Consider the following 13,225-nt stretch of genomic DNA (forward strand, 5'->3'; position numbering starts at 1 on the left):
CAAACAGCAAATTTTTAAATTAATTTTATTTATTATTATTTTATATGTATACATGTATTGCATGTAGGTAAGTTCACCTGTGTTATACAATGCCTGTGGAGGTCAGAAGAAGCTGTTGGATCCTCTGGGACTGGAGTTACAGACAGTTGTTAGCTGCCATTTCGATGCTGGGATTTGAACCTAGGTCTTCTGCACAAACAACCAGTGTTCTTAACCACTGAACCAGTGTTCTTAACCATCTCTCCAGCCCCTCAAACAGCAAATTTTAAAATCAAACATTCAAACACAATACAGGGGCTGGAGAGATGACTCTGCAGTTAAGAGCACTGAGTGCTCTTGTGAAGGACCGGGCTTGATTCCCAGCACCCACATGGCAGCTAACAATCATCTCTTAACTCTAATTCCAGGGGATCTGAGGCCATCTTCTGGCCTCCATGGGCATTAATTACATGGGTGCACTTACATACATACAGGCAATACACTCAAATACATAAAATAAAAATAATAAATGAGCCAGGCCTGGTGGTGCACGCCTTTAGTCCCAACACTTGGGAGGCAGAGGCAGGTGGATCGCTGTGAGTTCAAGGCCAGCCTGGTCTACATAGTGAGTTCCAGGACAGCTGGGGCTATAGGGAGATAGTGAGTTCCAGGACAGCTAGGGCTACAGGAAGACCCTGTCTCAAAAAGACCAAAATAATTAATAATAATAATAATAATAAATGAAAATTTAAAAACACAATAAAATCTAAGAAATGCTAATTGATACATGCTGAAGAGTGATAGTAAGAATAGTAAGTTGTTTTTTTCCATAATGAAAACATTACATTTTATAAGAGCAGATATCTGGTAGTAGTCTGAAATCTGAGCTGAGGCTGTTCAGGCCTCTTTCTTAAGTGTTGTGTGACATGCCGGCATGCACAATTGCAAAGTGCAGGTGTTGTCTGTTCAGAACCAAGGCTGCAGTGAAGCTTGCAGCATAGGTGAGTACTGCCAAAACCATGTTGGTCTCATGACTTCATTTGGAATTAATATTTGGTCACTACTGTTGCCAAATTTTTTGTAACCCCCCACATTCAGTTATATGATCTTCCCCATATGGAATTGCACCAAAGTTTAAGAAGTTGTGGGTGGGGCTGGAGAAATGGTTATGAGCACTTGCTGCTCTTTCAGAGGCCCTGGGTTCGGTTCTTGGCACCCACGTGAAGCCGTTGTGAGCCTATAACTCTAGCTCCAGGGTATCAGATGCCCTCTTCTGGCCTCTAAAAGCACCCAAGCACACATCACATACATACACACATACATACATGCACACACACACATACACACACACACAATAAATTAGTAGACTAATTAATTAAACTAAGAGGCTGGGGGTTAGAGCATCCTAGTTGGTGAGGGAGGGAGTGGCAGGTTCAGCCCTTGATCCTGGGGACTGGAGAAGCAAGCCCCAGCCTAGGCATGACTCCTGTCGGTGCCCGCTTGAAGGATCCTCCACAATCATAGTTCTGGTTCCTTGGGATAAATTCATGACTCTCAGTTATCAAGTACCAACTAGATAAACTAAGCTCTGACAAACAGGCCAGGTGTGGTGGCACAAACCTTTAATCCCAGCACTCGGGAGGCAGAGGCAGGCAGATCGCTGTGAGTTCAAGGCCAGCCTGGTCTACATAGTGAGTTCCAGGACAGCTGGAGCTACAGGGAGACCCTGTCTCAAAAAGACAAAAAAAAAAAAAAAAAAAAAAAAAAAGCTCTGTCAAACTATTGGTCATGATAGTCTTGAAAACAAGTGCAACTCATGCAGCTGTTTGGTTAAGAGAAGGAAGCTCAGTGAGATCTGCATGTTCAAGGTCCAGACCTGAATGTTAAGAGTTAGAATTTGAACCCTTGGCTGCCTGAGACAGAGCTTTGTGATGCCTTTGACTCCTTAGAACAGCACACAGGTGAGGTTGTAAGTTGTGTGTGAATTGTATGAATTTTGTCTGTGTGGGTGTGTGACAGGTGAAGTTGGTGGTTAGAGACCAGCTCTGAGTTCCAGCTCTGAGCTATTGTATACACACATTCACACACACACACACACACACACACACACACACACACACACAGATAATCATAGTTCCTCACTCTGTACCTTCCTTCTGGAGACAGGTATCAGCATTCCCTGGGGATGTGGAGATTCGTGCGCTGATCGAAGGACAATTCATGGCCAAGAGGATTCATGCCGAAGGCCTGGGCTATCGAGTCAGTAAGTGAGCTGCTGGCACAATGCATTCTGGGGTGGGTGCCCTGAGCCAGGGAGACAGTCTGTTAAGACTCCATTACAGGATTCCTTCTTATCCTGTATTAGGATTTCTACAGAAGAAGGAGGCAGGTAGAGCTGGTCCTGGTGGAGTAAGAAAGTGAGTTGTCAGGCAACTTCTTAGAGTTGCAAAAGCAGAGGCAGGCGGGCCTGCTTCTCAGTGCCACCTCTAGTTACCTGGTCTTTTGATCATGAACTTAGGCTTTTGGAGAAGTCTTCCTGTGTCCCTCAGGTCCTAGCTGTAGATAAACCTGAGCTCTGGACCCCAAGGACATGGACAGTGCAGGTGGGAAGGCTCTGTTCTGGGGCCATGACTGGGCTTTTCAGTTTGGGCCAAGCCAAGTGGCGATGTAATACCACTGTCAAAACAGAACTGTTGTGGTGGCACATGCCTTTAATCCCAGCACTCAAGAGGCAGAGGCAGGTGGATCTCTGTGAGATGGAGGCCAGCCTGGTCTGCATAGTGAGTTCCAGGCTAGCCAGAGCTACATAGTGAGACCCTGTTTCAAAAATCAAGCAAGCAACAACAAAAGCCTTTAGCAGGGCATAGTGGTGCACACTTTTAATTCCAGCACTCTGGAGACAGAGGCAGGCAGATCTCTGTAAGACTGAGGCCAGCCTTGTCAAGTTCCAGGCCAGCTAGGTCTTCAGGGAGACCCTGTCTCAAAATACGAACAACAATAAAACCCCCCAAAACCTTTGAAGCCTCTTTGCTCGGTGGGTCCCCCATAGGAGTCTTTCATGAACAGTTTAAGTTCTGCGTAGGATGTTTTATTGTCTTTGAACCAACCGAGTAAAAGGATACTATAAAGACAAGCATTGGGCCAATTTCTTGGAAAACCAGTTAGACAGCATCCACTGAAGTGGAGTGTATACTTCCCAGCAATCTTACTCCTGTATAAATGCACAACAAAAATGTATACATGTGGTATCCATGAAAGCCTTGCCTTCTGTATGGGCCTTGCTTAACAGCCCTGAGATGGAAGCAATCTACCATCTATTAATAATAGACAGGATGGAGGCTGGAAAGATGGCTCAGCAATTAAGAGCACTGGCTACTCTTGCAGAGGACCTGGGTTCAGTTCCCACCACCTACATGACTTGCTAGCAACTGTTCATAACTCCAGTTTCTGGGGATCAAACGCCCTCTTCTGGCCTCTACCCACATTATATATGAATGTAGTGTGCTTACATACATGCAGGCAAAACACTCACACATAAAATAAAAAATAAAATTTAAAAAAGTCTTTAAAAAAGCACACAGGATAGGGCTAGAGAGATGGCTTGGCAATTAAGAGTACTGGCTGCTCTTGCAAGAGGACCCAGGTTCGGTTCCTATCACCCACATGGTGGCTAACAGTTCCAGGGGATCTGACACCCTCTTCTGACCTTCATGGGCATTGTATGACACAGGTGCACATACATATATGCAGGCAATACACTCATACACATAAAATAAAATAAAAATAAATTTTAAAAAAGAGTAGCCAGGATAGGGCTGAAGGTGATGACTCAGTGGTTAAGTGCTGCTCTTGCAGGACACCTGAGTTCAATACCCAGCACTCACAGAGTAGCTAGGATAGGGCTGAAGGTGATGACTCAGTGGTTAAGTGCTGCTCTTGAAGGACACCTGAGTTCAATACCCAGCACTCACAGAGTAGCTAGGATAGGGCTGAAGGTGATGACTCAGTGGTTAAGTGCTGCTCTTGAAGGACACCTGAGTTCAATACCCAGCACTCACAGAGTAGCTAGGATAGGGCTGAAGGTGATGACTCAGTGGTTAAGTGCTGCTCTTGAAGGACACCTGAGTTCAATACCCAGCACTCACAGAGTAGCTAGGATAGGGCTGAATGTGATGACTCAGTGGTTAAGTGCTGCCCTTGCAGGACACCTGAGTTCAATACCCAGCGCTCACAGAAGGCGGTTCACAACTGCCTGTAACTCTCCAGGAGGGAGATCCAATGCCCTCTTTTGGCCTCTGAGACCATTCATGTGTACAAACCCATACTCAGACGCACATATACACATAATTTTAAAAAGAATTAAGAGTAGACAGGTTAGGGGCTAGAGAGATAGCTCAGCGGAACACTGTTTTTGCAGAAGACCCGGGTTCAAATCCTAGCACCCACATGGCAGCTAACAACTGTCCGTAACTCCAGTTCCAGGGGATCCGAGGACAGTCTCTTCTGTCCTCGGCAGGCATTGCATGACATGGGTGCACTTACCTACATGCAGGCAATACACACGTATACATAAAATAAAAATAATAAATATTTAAAAAAAGAGTAGACAGGTTAATGTATTGTGTGTCATTGGATGGGCTACATCACAGAAATGGATTGAACCTCTCCTAATTACCATGCAACAGGATGTGTGGATGTCACAAATCAACACTGAGCAAAGGAAGCAATGTAATAGTCCATTTGGCAGGGTTTTGAGTATATCAAACTCAAATCAGATGCTACTTGCTGTTATAAGTCAGGATAATTGGGGCTGAGAATGTAGCTCAGCTGATAGAGTGCTTGTCTAGCATGCCTTGGGTTCCAACCCTATCATATAAAGTTAGCATGGTGGCTCATACCTGTAATACCACTCAGGAACAGAGGCAGGAGGAATCAAGAGTTCAAGAGGCCAACCTGGGCTACGTGGAAACCTATCTTTAAAAAAGTCAGAATAATTGGCAGTTTCCTTTCAGAAGGCTGTGAGAGGGCTTCTGGGGTGCGGGTGATAGTCTGTTTCATGTTACACAAGTGTGTTTCATTTGTAAAAATTTATAAGCTACAGGTTTGAGATATATATGTTTTAGGTCAATACTTTTTTTTTTTTTTTTTTTTTTTTTGATAAAATCTTTCTGTGTACCTCTGGCTAGCCAGGAACTTGTTATAGAGACCTGTCTGGCCTTGAACTCAGAGATCTGCCTGCCTCTGCCTCCTGAGTGTGGGGATTGAAGATGTGTACAACCATATTGTGCACACCTTAAATTTTTGTTTTTGCCTTTTGAGACAGGGCTTCCCTGTTGCCCCAGCTGAACTAGAACTCAATATGTAGATCAAGTTGGCCTCAGTCTCACAGAGATCTGCCTGCCTCAGCCTCTGCCTTCTGAGTGCTGGGATTAAGGGCATGAACCACCACTCCCAGCCACAGTTTTGTTTTTTGAGATAGGGTTTCATGTAGCCCAGGCTGGCCTGGAATTCGAAATGTAGGTGAGGATGACCCCGAAATCCTGATCCTTCTGACTCTACTTCCCAAGTGCTGGGATTACAAGTGTGTGTCACCAATGCCTGTATTTTAATATAAAGTTTAGCATAAAATGATTTATTATTTTTTATTTTATGTGTATGAGTGTAGTGCCTGGATGTATGTGAGTGTACCCATGTTGTGCAATGCCGCAAAGGTCAGAAGAGGGCTTCGGATTCCCCTGGAACTGGAGTTAAGGGTGGTTCATAGCCGACATGTGGATGCTGGGAATCAAACCTCAGTCTTCTGCAAGAGCAGTCAGTGCTCTTAACTGCTGAGCCATCTCTCCAGCCTCATAAAATGATTCTTATACACATTCTTTTTCCCCTCATCTCACTATCGTAGAAGTACATATTTTCAAATATACTTCCAAAGTCCTTAGAATTCTCTGAGAAATAGGGTGTGTGAGCAGAACAGAGAGGCTGGTTCTGAGTACCTGGCAGGAATCTTTGGACTGCCAGTAGGGCACATCTGGGAGGGAGGGCCATCTTCAGCAGCTCAGGGTACAGAAGGAGGCAGGGCAGTGAGGCCAGGATGGACTTAGGTGATTATTTAAAAAGGCATTTCTCGTAAGGCATAAATAAGTTTATCCTCTTAACAAGCTTAAAAGCAGAATTAAACTTGTCTTGCAAATTCTACTGGGTTTCTTTCAAACAAGATATTTTATTATATTTACTTATTTATTTGTGTGTGTGTGTGACAGAGTGTGCTTGTTACAGTGTATGTGTGGAGGTCAGAGGACAACTTCTGTGAGTCAGTTCTCTCTTTCCACCCTGTGAGTTCTGGGATTGCATTCAGATCATCGGGCTTGGCAACAAGTACCTTTTATCTGCTGAGCGATCTCCAGTTCAATTCTTTGGGTTTGTTTGTTTGTTTGTTTGTTTTCCACAATATTGGGACTAGAACCCAGAGCCTCATTCATGCTAGGCAAAAACTCTACCACCGAGCTATGACTTCATTCCTCAAACAAGGTCTCTTAAATAAATGTGCTTGGAAACAGAAAGGGTTGCATATACGTGTATACTTCTCCAGGCTGCTGCGTGGACTGGCCAGCTTAAGTTTTGTTCTTAGTCAGTCTTCATCACATTTAGTATTAATAGTGTCTAAGAAGAATAAAATGGCACTTCCAGAATGAGCCAGTAAAATAGCTCATCAGGTAAAGGCACTTGCCACCAAGTCTGATGACCTGGGTTTGATCCCCAGAGCACACATGGTAGAAGGAGAGAAATAACTCCCTCAAGTTGTCCTCTGACCTCCACATGGAATGCATGTGTATGTACACATATACAATAAATAAGTAAATAAATAAAAAATGGTGGTCATTTGGAGCTGCCATGATGGCTCACTGGGTAAAAACACTTGCCACACAAGCCTGATGACCTGAGTTCAATTCCCAGAACCCAGTTGGTAGAAGGAGAGAACAGACTCCACAGAGATTTTCCTCTGACCTCCACATGTGCATCATGGCATGCCCACACACATCCATACTCACACACATCAGACATACAAACATACAAATAATAATAAAAAAATTAGAAAATGATATTGATGGGACTGGAGAGATGGCTCTGTGCTTAAGAGCACTAGCTACTCTTGCAGAAGACCCAGGCTTAGTTCTCAGCACCCACATAGTGAACTAACTACCCATTGTAACTCTAGTTCCAGGCATCTGACACCCTCTTCTGACCTCTGAGTGCATTGCGTGATGTGGGTGCACTTACATACATGAAGGCAAATCACTTGTATACATAAAATAAAAATAAATAAGTCAAAAAAATGTTTCAGTGATATTGAAAACCTACTGTGTACCTAGCTTGGTTCCTTAGTACTTTGTTTTTTTTTTTTTAATATTTTCTTTTTTGTTTTTTTTAATGTGTATGAGTATATTGTCTGTATGTATGTAAGTGCACCTGTATCATACAATGCCTGCAGAGGTCAGAAGAGGGCATTGGCTCCCCTGGAATCCAGTTGTTTGCTACCATGTGGGTGCTGGGAATTGAATCCAGATCCTCTGCAAGAGCAGACAGTGCTCTTAACCGCTAAGCCATCTCTCTAGCCCCCAGTTCCTTAGTATTTTGTACTTGCTAATGACAATACCTCTGAGGTAGGAACTGGCCATACTCCCAATTCACAAATAGGAAACGGAATCTCTTCAAGGCTGTCAGAAACAGAATCTGAACCAAGTGATTCTGGCTTCAGACTCTGACTTTTTTTTAATGCTGGGATTGAGCTCAGGGTCTACGAGGTGAATGCTCTTTCCAGTCCTTGGTTTGTTTTTTGTTTTTTTTTAACTCTTGCTGTATAGCCTTGGTTGGCTTGGAACTCAGAGAGGTCACTTGCCTCTGCCTCTCAAGTGCTGAGATTAAAGGTGTATGCCACCATGCTCAGCCTAGTAGAGTCAGTGTCTCTCTCTCTCTCTCTCTCTCTCTCTCTCTCTCTCTCTCTCTTTCTCTCTCGCTTTGGCACTTGGTTTTTTGAGATAGGGTCTTTCTTTGTAGCCTAGGCTAGCCTGAAGCTAGTGATCCTCCTGCCGCCACCTCTCAGTGTGGGGATTATAGGGGTGAACCACCATGCCCAGATAAGACTTTGGATTTTTTTTTTAGACAAGGTCTCACTGTGTAGCCCTGGCTGACTTGGAACACACTATAAACTAGGCTGGCCTTGAGCTCACAGAGATCCACTTGCCTTTGTCTCCTGAGCACTGGGATTAAAAGTATAAGCGACCATGTCCAGCCAATCTTGGATTCTTAGCCACTGGCCTGGACCTGCCTAACTAAGAATTGTTGCTAATGTTGATATACATCATCAGATCTAGACACTCAGCTGGTCTGGCGTAAGAAGCCATGCTTTCTGGGGGGTTAGTTTGGTTTCTGACTTGTATTTCTGCCTGTTTTCTTTTGGTTACATTGACTATAAAAGCAGTAAAACGTAATAGTTATTCATAACCCTATTCCCTCTCTTTAGCCACTAGTGCCATTTGGGAACATTTTCATCCAGTCTCAGTTAAGAGCTCTTTTTTTTTTTTTGTCTTTTTGAGACAGGGTCTCCTTGTAGCCCCAACTGTCCTGGAACTTACTATGTAGACCAGGCTGGCCTCGAACTCACAAAGATCCGCCTGCCTCTGCCTCCCAAGTGCTGGGATTAAAGACCTGCGCCACCACGCCCAGCCTAGGAGCTCATTTTTATATAGCCATCGTCCTGTTTTCTCTGTACATGAAAAGGGTACATACAGACTCCAAGGCTTGTCAAAGCCTTCTCCATGCTGAGGATGTAGCTTAGCCATAGAGTCCTTGCACAAGACCTTGGGTTTGCTCCCCACTCTGAGGGATAAAATTCCCTTTTGGTGCTATGCATCAGGGCCAGCTTCCTTTTGTTCAGTCAAGGGTGTTTTTCAGTTGTTCCAGTCTAGAAGTGCTCTAGAACATCTTCCTGCATCTTAAATTCTTTTCTAGGATGCTGGCATTTCTTCCGTCTTCCCAGGTACTTTCTTAGCATCCAAGATGGAGGATGTATCAGTTACCTTTCCTGTTGCCATGACTAAATACTGGGCAAGAAGCAGCTTAAGGAAGGAAGTGTTTATTTCCTCACAGTTTAAGGGTACAGTCCATTTTGATGGGGAAGGATGGAGTCAGAATTGTGAGGCAGATGGTCACATTGCAGCTGATGTCAGAAAGCAGAGAGAGAGATGAGCGCTGGTGCTGAGCTTGCTTTGTCGTTTTTATTACCAGTCGTGTTTAGGGCCAGTCTTCCCTCCTCAGTTAAACCTTTCTGTATACACCCTCATAGCCACACCTTTAGGTGTGTTTCCTTGGTGATTCTAAACCCCATCAGGGGTTTGACAGTGAAGATGAACCATCACAATGCCCCACTTCTTCTTCTCCCCAAGCCTTGCTAAAACTGGATGTGATAATCATTAAGATTTTTATTTTGCTGGATGTGGTATTGGACACCTTTAGTCCCAGTGCTCAGGAGGCAGAGGCAAGCAGATCTCTGGGAGATGGAGCCCAGCCTGGTCTACATAGCAAGTTCCAGGCCAGCTGGGACTATAGGAAGACCCTGTCTCAAAAAACAAAGAAAAAATATATTTATTTTTAAAAATTTTTTTGATTTTATGTGTATGAGTATTTTGGTGACATGTATGTAAGTACACCTGTGTTGTGCAATGCCCACAGAGGCCAGAAGAGGTTGTTAGATCCCCTGGAAATAGAGTTTAGGGTCAGTTGTTAGCTGCCATGTGGGTACTGGGAACAGATTTCTGGTTCTCTACAAGAGCAACAGGTACTCTTAACTGCTGAGCAATCTCTCTAGCCCCTCATTAAGATTTAAAATTTTTGCCAGGGATGGTGGCCCATGTCTGTAATCCCAGCATTTGGGAGGGGGGTGTGTGTGTGTAGATCAGAGGACAACTACTGGAAGTCAATTCTCTTGTGGGTCTCAGGAATTGAACTCAGGTTGTGAGACCTGGCAGCCAGTCCCTTTACCTACTAAGGCATCTCGCCAGCCCATGACGAATCTTTTTTGAGACAGGGTCTCCCTGTAGCTCCAGCTGGTCTGGAACTCACTATGTAGACCAGGCAGGCCTTGAACCACAGAGATCCGCCTGCCTCTGCCTCCCCAGTGCTGGGACTATAGGTGTGCGCCACCACACCTGGCCCCATGATGAATCTTTAAATGTTAAAAAAAATAGTCCTGTGTCAGGGTACCTTTGAACCTGTTAGATGTGAGTGCCTTCCTAAGACTTGATCCCTAGGAGAGGGACTCAGTTCTCCTCCGCAGCAGTGTTGTGGGCCTCCAGGTAGAGTGCACAGTCGCTATTGTCCTGCCTTCTGGGCTTGGCTAACTTATCTACACAGAAATGCAGTTGGGCAGAGGGTTTCCTTTCTTTGTTTTTTTGTTTGCCTTTTGTTGTTGTTAGTTGTTTTTTGGGGGTGGGGGTTGTTTTTGAGACGGGGTCTCCCTGTAGCCCCAGCTGGCCTGGAGCTTACTATGTAGACCAGGCTGACCTTGAACTCACAGAGATCCACCTGTCTTTGCTGAAGTTAAAGGTGTGTGCCACCACACCCGGCTTCTTTTTCAGATTCCAGGACTCTTGGGATATTATTCTCTCTCAGGCAGGACTTTGCAAGTAAGAGCCCAACCTTGGCTCCTGGCTAAAGATAAGCTCAGCCCCTTCTTGTCCTCTGTGCTGACTCAGCACTGGGTCCTCTCATCTCTCACCAGGCCTGCCGCCTCTGCCTCCTGCTGCCCTCCAGTCTGGAATCACTTCTTCAACTTGTCAGGAGGCCTCTGGACAAAATGGAACTGCCTCCCTACCTCAGTCTCTGCCTCTGTCCCCTGTTTCTGCCTCTTGTGGTGCTGAGGGCTGCACTCAAGAGCTTGGGGGTACCGCCCCCTTCATCTTATCCCCACACCTGTCCCTGCCCTACTCCTTGTTTGTTCTTCCTTATGAATACCAGGCAAAGGCTTGTCTTGTGTATTTTGTTGATAAGTAGTGTTGAGTTTTGGGTGGTATTCTCTTTAGTTTTCTTTTCCTTTTTCTCTCTTGAGGACCTTGGGATGGAACCCAGGACCTCATGCATGCTCCTTGAGCTCTCTGTCACTGAAGCCCTACTATTATATTTGAAATTCCTTTTCAAGTGGACACAGCGACATGCTTGTGATCCTAGATACCGGGAGGCTGAAATAGGAGGTGCAAGTGTGTGGTCACACACATACACACAATGTTCTACTTCATTCAGGTCTTTTTTCCTTTTTATATTTTTATTTTTTATTTTTCTTTTATGTGTATGACTGTGTTGCCTGCATGTATGGAATGGCATCTGTGTTGTGCAATGCCCACAGAGGTCAGGAGAGTTATGGACTGTTCTTAGCTGCCATGTGGGTGCTGGGACTAGAACCTGGGTCCTCTGCAAGAGCGTTCAGTGCTCTTAATTGCTGAGCCATCTTTCCAGCCCCAAGTCATACTTTTCTTTGCTCACATGGATCCCTTTCTTGCTGATGGCTTTCCTCTACTGTTTTGGCTTGGGGTTTGTAGCACTGGATGAATAACTACCTCAGTACCAACAGCAAGCATAGGTTTCTTTTTAAGACTTGAGGTCTCTTCTCCCAGTGGACCTCCTGTCCTGCCTATACTGAAGAGCTGCCTGGAGAGGCTATGTAAAAAGATGGGATGTTTGGAGCTGGAGAGATGGCTCAGTAGTTAAGAGCACTTACTGCTCTTCCAGAGGACCTGGGTTTGGTTCCCAGCATCCACATGGCAGCTCACAACCACCTGTAATTCCAGTTCTGGGGGTTCTGATGCCCTCTTCTGGCCTCCACAGGCACTGCACACAGGTGGTGCACATACATACATACATACATACATACATACATACATACATAGAGGCAAAACATGCACATAAAATAAAAATAAAGGATCCTGTTTTAAAAGGCAGGAATGTGATAACAAATAGGTGGAACTTGATGCCTGTGACCCTTGTCCTTGCTTTTACACTGGCTGGAGTCTTGCCTACAGCATCTCTTCAAATACCAAACAAGCAGGCTTTTCTTCTGGCTGGAAGGCACAATCCAACTTCTTTCCTCTGATGAATGGAGCCACTTTCCATGTTCCCCCTCAGTCTGTCACAGGAGTTTTAGTTAGTATTCTCTGTTGTAAACATCTCTCATTTGCCTGCTAATCTTTTTGATTTAATTATTTTTATTTTATGTATAACGAGTGTTTTGCCTGTATGTATATATGTATACCACAAGTGTGCCTGGTGTCCGTGAATGTCAGAAGAGGGTGTTGAATCCCCTGGAACTAGAGTTACAGATAATTGTGAGCCACCAGGTGGGTGTTGGGAATCAAACTTGTGTCTTCTGCAAGAGTGTCAAGTGTTCTTAACCACTGAGCCACTTATCCAGCCCCTAGTTTGTTAATCTTACAGTGTTAGCAGTTGGAAAGAACTTTTACTAAAACTATCAACTTTTCATCTGACATTTTGAGATTTTTGCAATAACTATTTAAGAGGTTTCTCCCTGGGGCTGGAGAGATGGCTCAGTGATTAAGAACACTGGATATTCTTGCAGAAGGTCTAGGTTTATTTCCCAGAATGATGTTTGGGAGTTGGAAAAGATGGAGCACACCTTTAATCCCAGCACTTTGGAGGCAGAGGCAGGCAATCTCTGTGAGTTCCAGGCTAGACTGTCTCAAAAAGTCCAAAAAAAAAAAAAAAAGTTGTTTGGGGGCCAGCAAGATGGCTCAATAGGTAAAGGTGTCTGCTGCCAAGCCTGATAATCTGAGTTGGATCCCTTGAATCCACTTAGTGAAAAGAGAGAACCAACTCCCAAAAGTTGTCTTCCAACCCCACCCCACCCCCACATAAATAAATAAATTTTAAAAAGAATGTTGTTTGTTGAGCTGGCCATGATGGCCTGTACCTGTAATCCCAGCACTTGGAGGGTGAAGGCACATAAGAAGCAATAGTTCAAGGTCATCCTCTGCTACCTAACAAGTTTAAGGGCATCCTGGGCTACATGAAATGCTATCTTAAAAAGACAAATAAAAGGGGAGCTGGAAACTGCGAGCATAACTTTAATTCCAGTGTTCTTGAGGCAGAGGCAGGCAAATCTCTGAGAGTTCGAGGCCAGCCTGGTCTACGTAGTTCCAGGCCAGCTGGGGCTACAGGAAGACCCTGTCTCAAAAAAAAAAAA

At 44.6% G+C, this 13,225-nt stretch overlaps 1 protein-coding gene across 8 annotated transcripts in view; it reads left to right on the top strand.

Annotated features, from left to right (window-relative positions):
* The window catches only part of Xylb (xylulokinase), a 57,472-nt gene that overhangs the window by 32,565 nt on the left and 11,682 nt on the right, over window positions 1–13,225 (top strand). For all 8 annotated transcript variants that reach the window (XM_029570095.1, XM_029570096.1, XM_029570097.1 and 5 more), the window contains one exon: window positions 2,146–2,242. In XM_029570095.1, coding sequence (XP_029425955.1) covers window positions 2,146–2,242 — 97 coding nt within the window. The remainder of the gene's footprint in view (window positions 1–2,145; window positions 2,243–13,225) is intronic.

Source organism: Nannospalax galili, unplaced genomic scaffold (assembly GCF_000622305.1).
Source record: "Nannospalax galili isolate Female #2095 unplaced genomic scaffold, S.galili_v1.0 scaffold1263, whole genome shotgun sequence".
NCBI lineage: Eukaryota > Metazoa > Chordata > Mammalia > Rodentia > Spalacidae > Nannospalax > Nannospalax galili.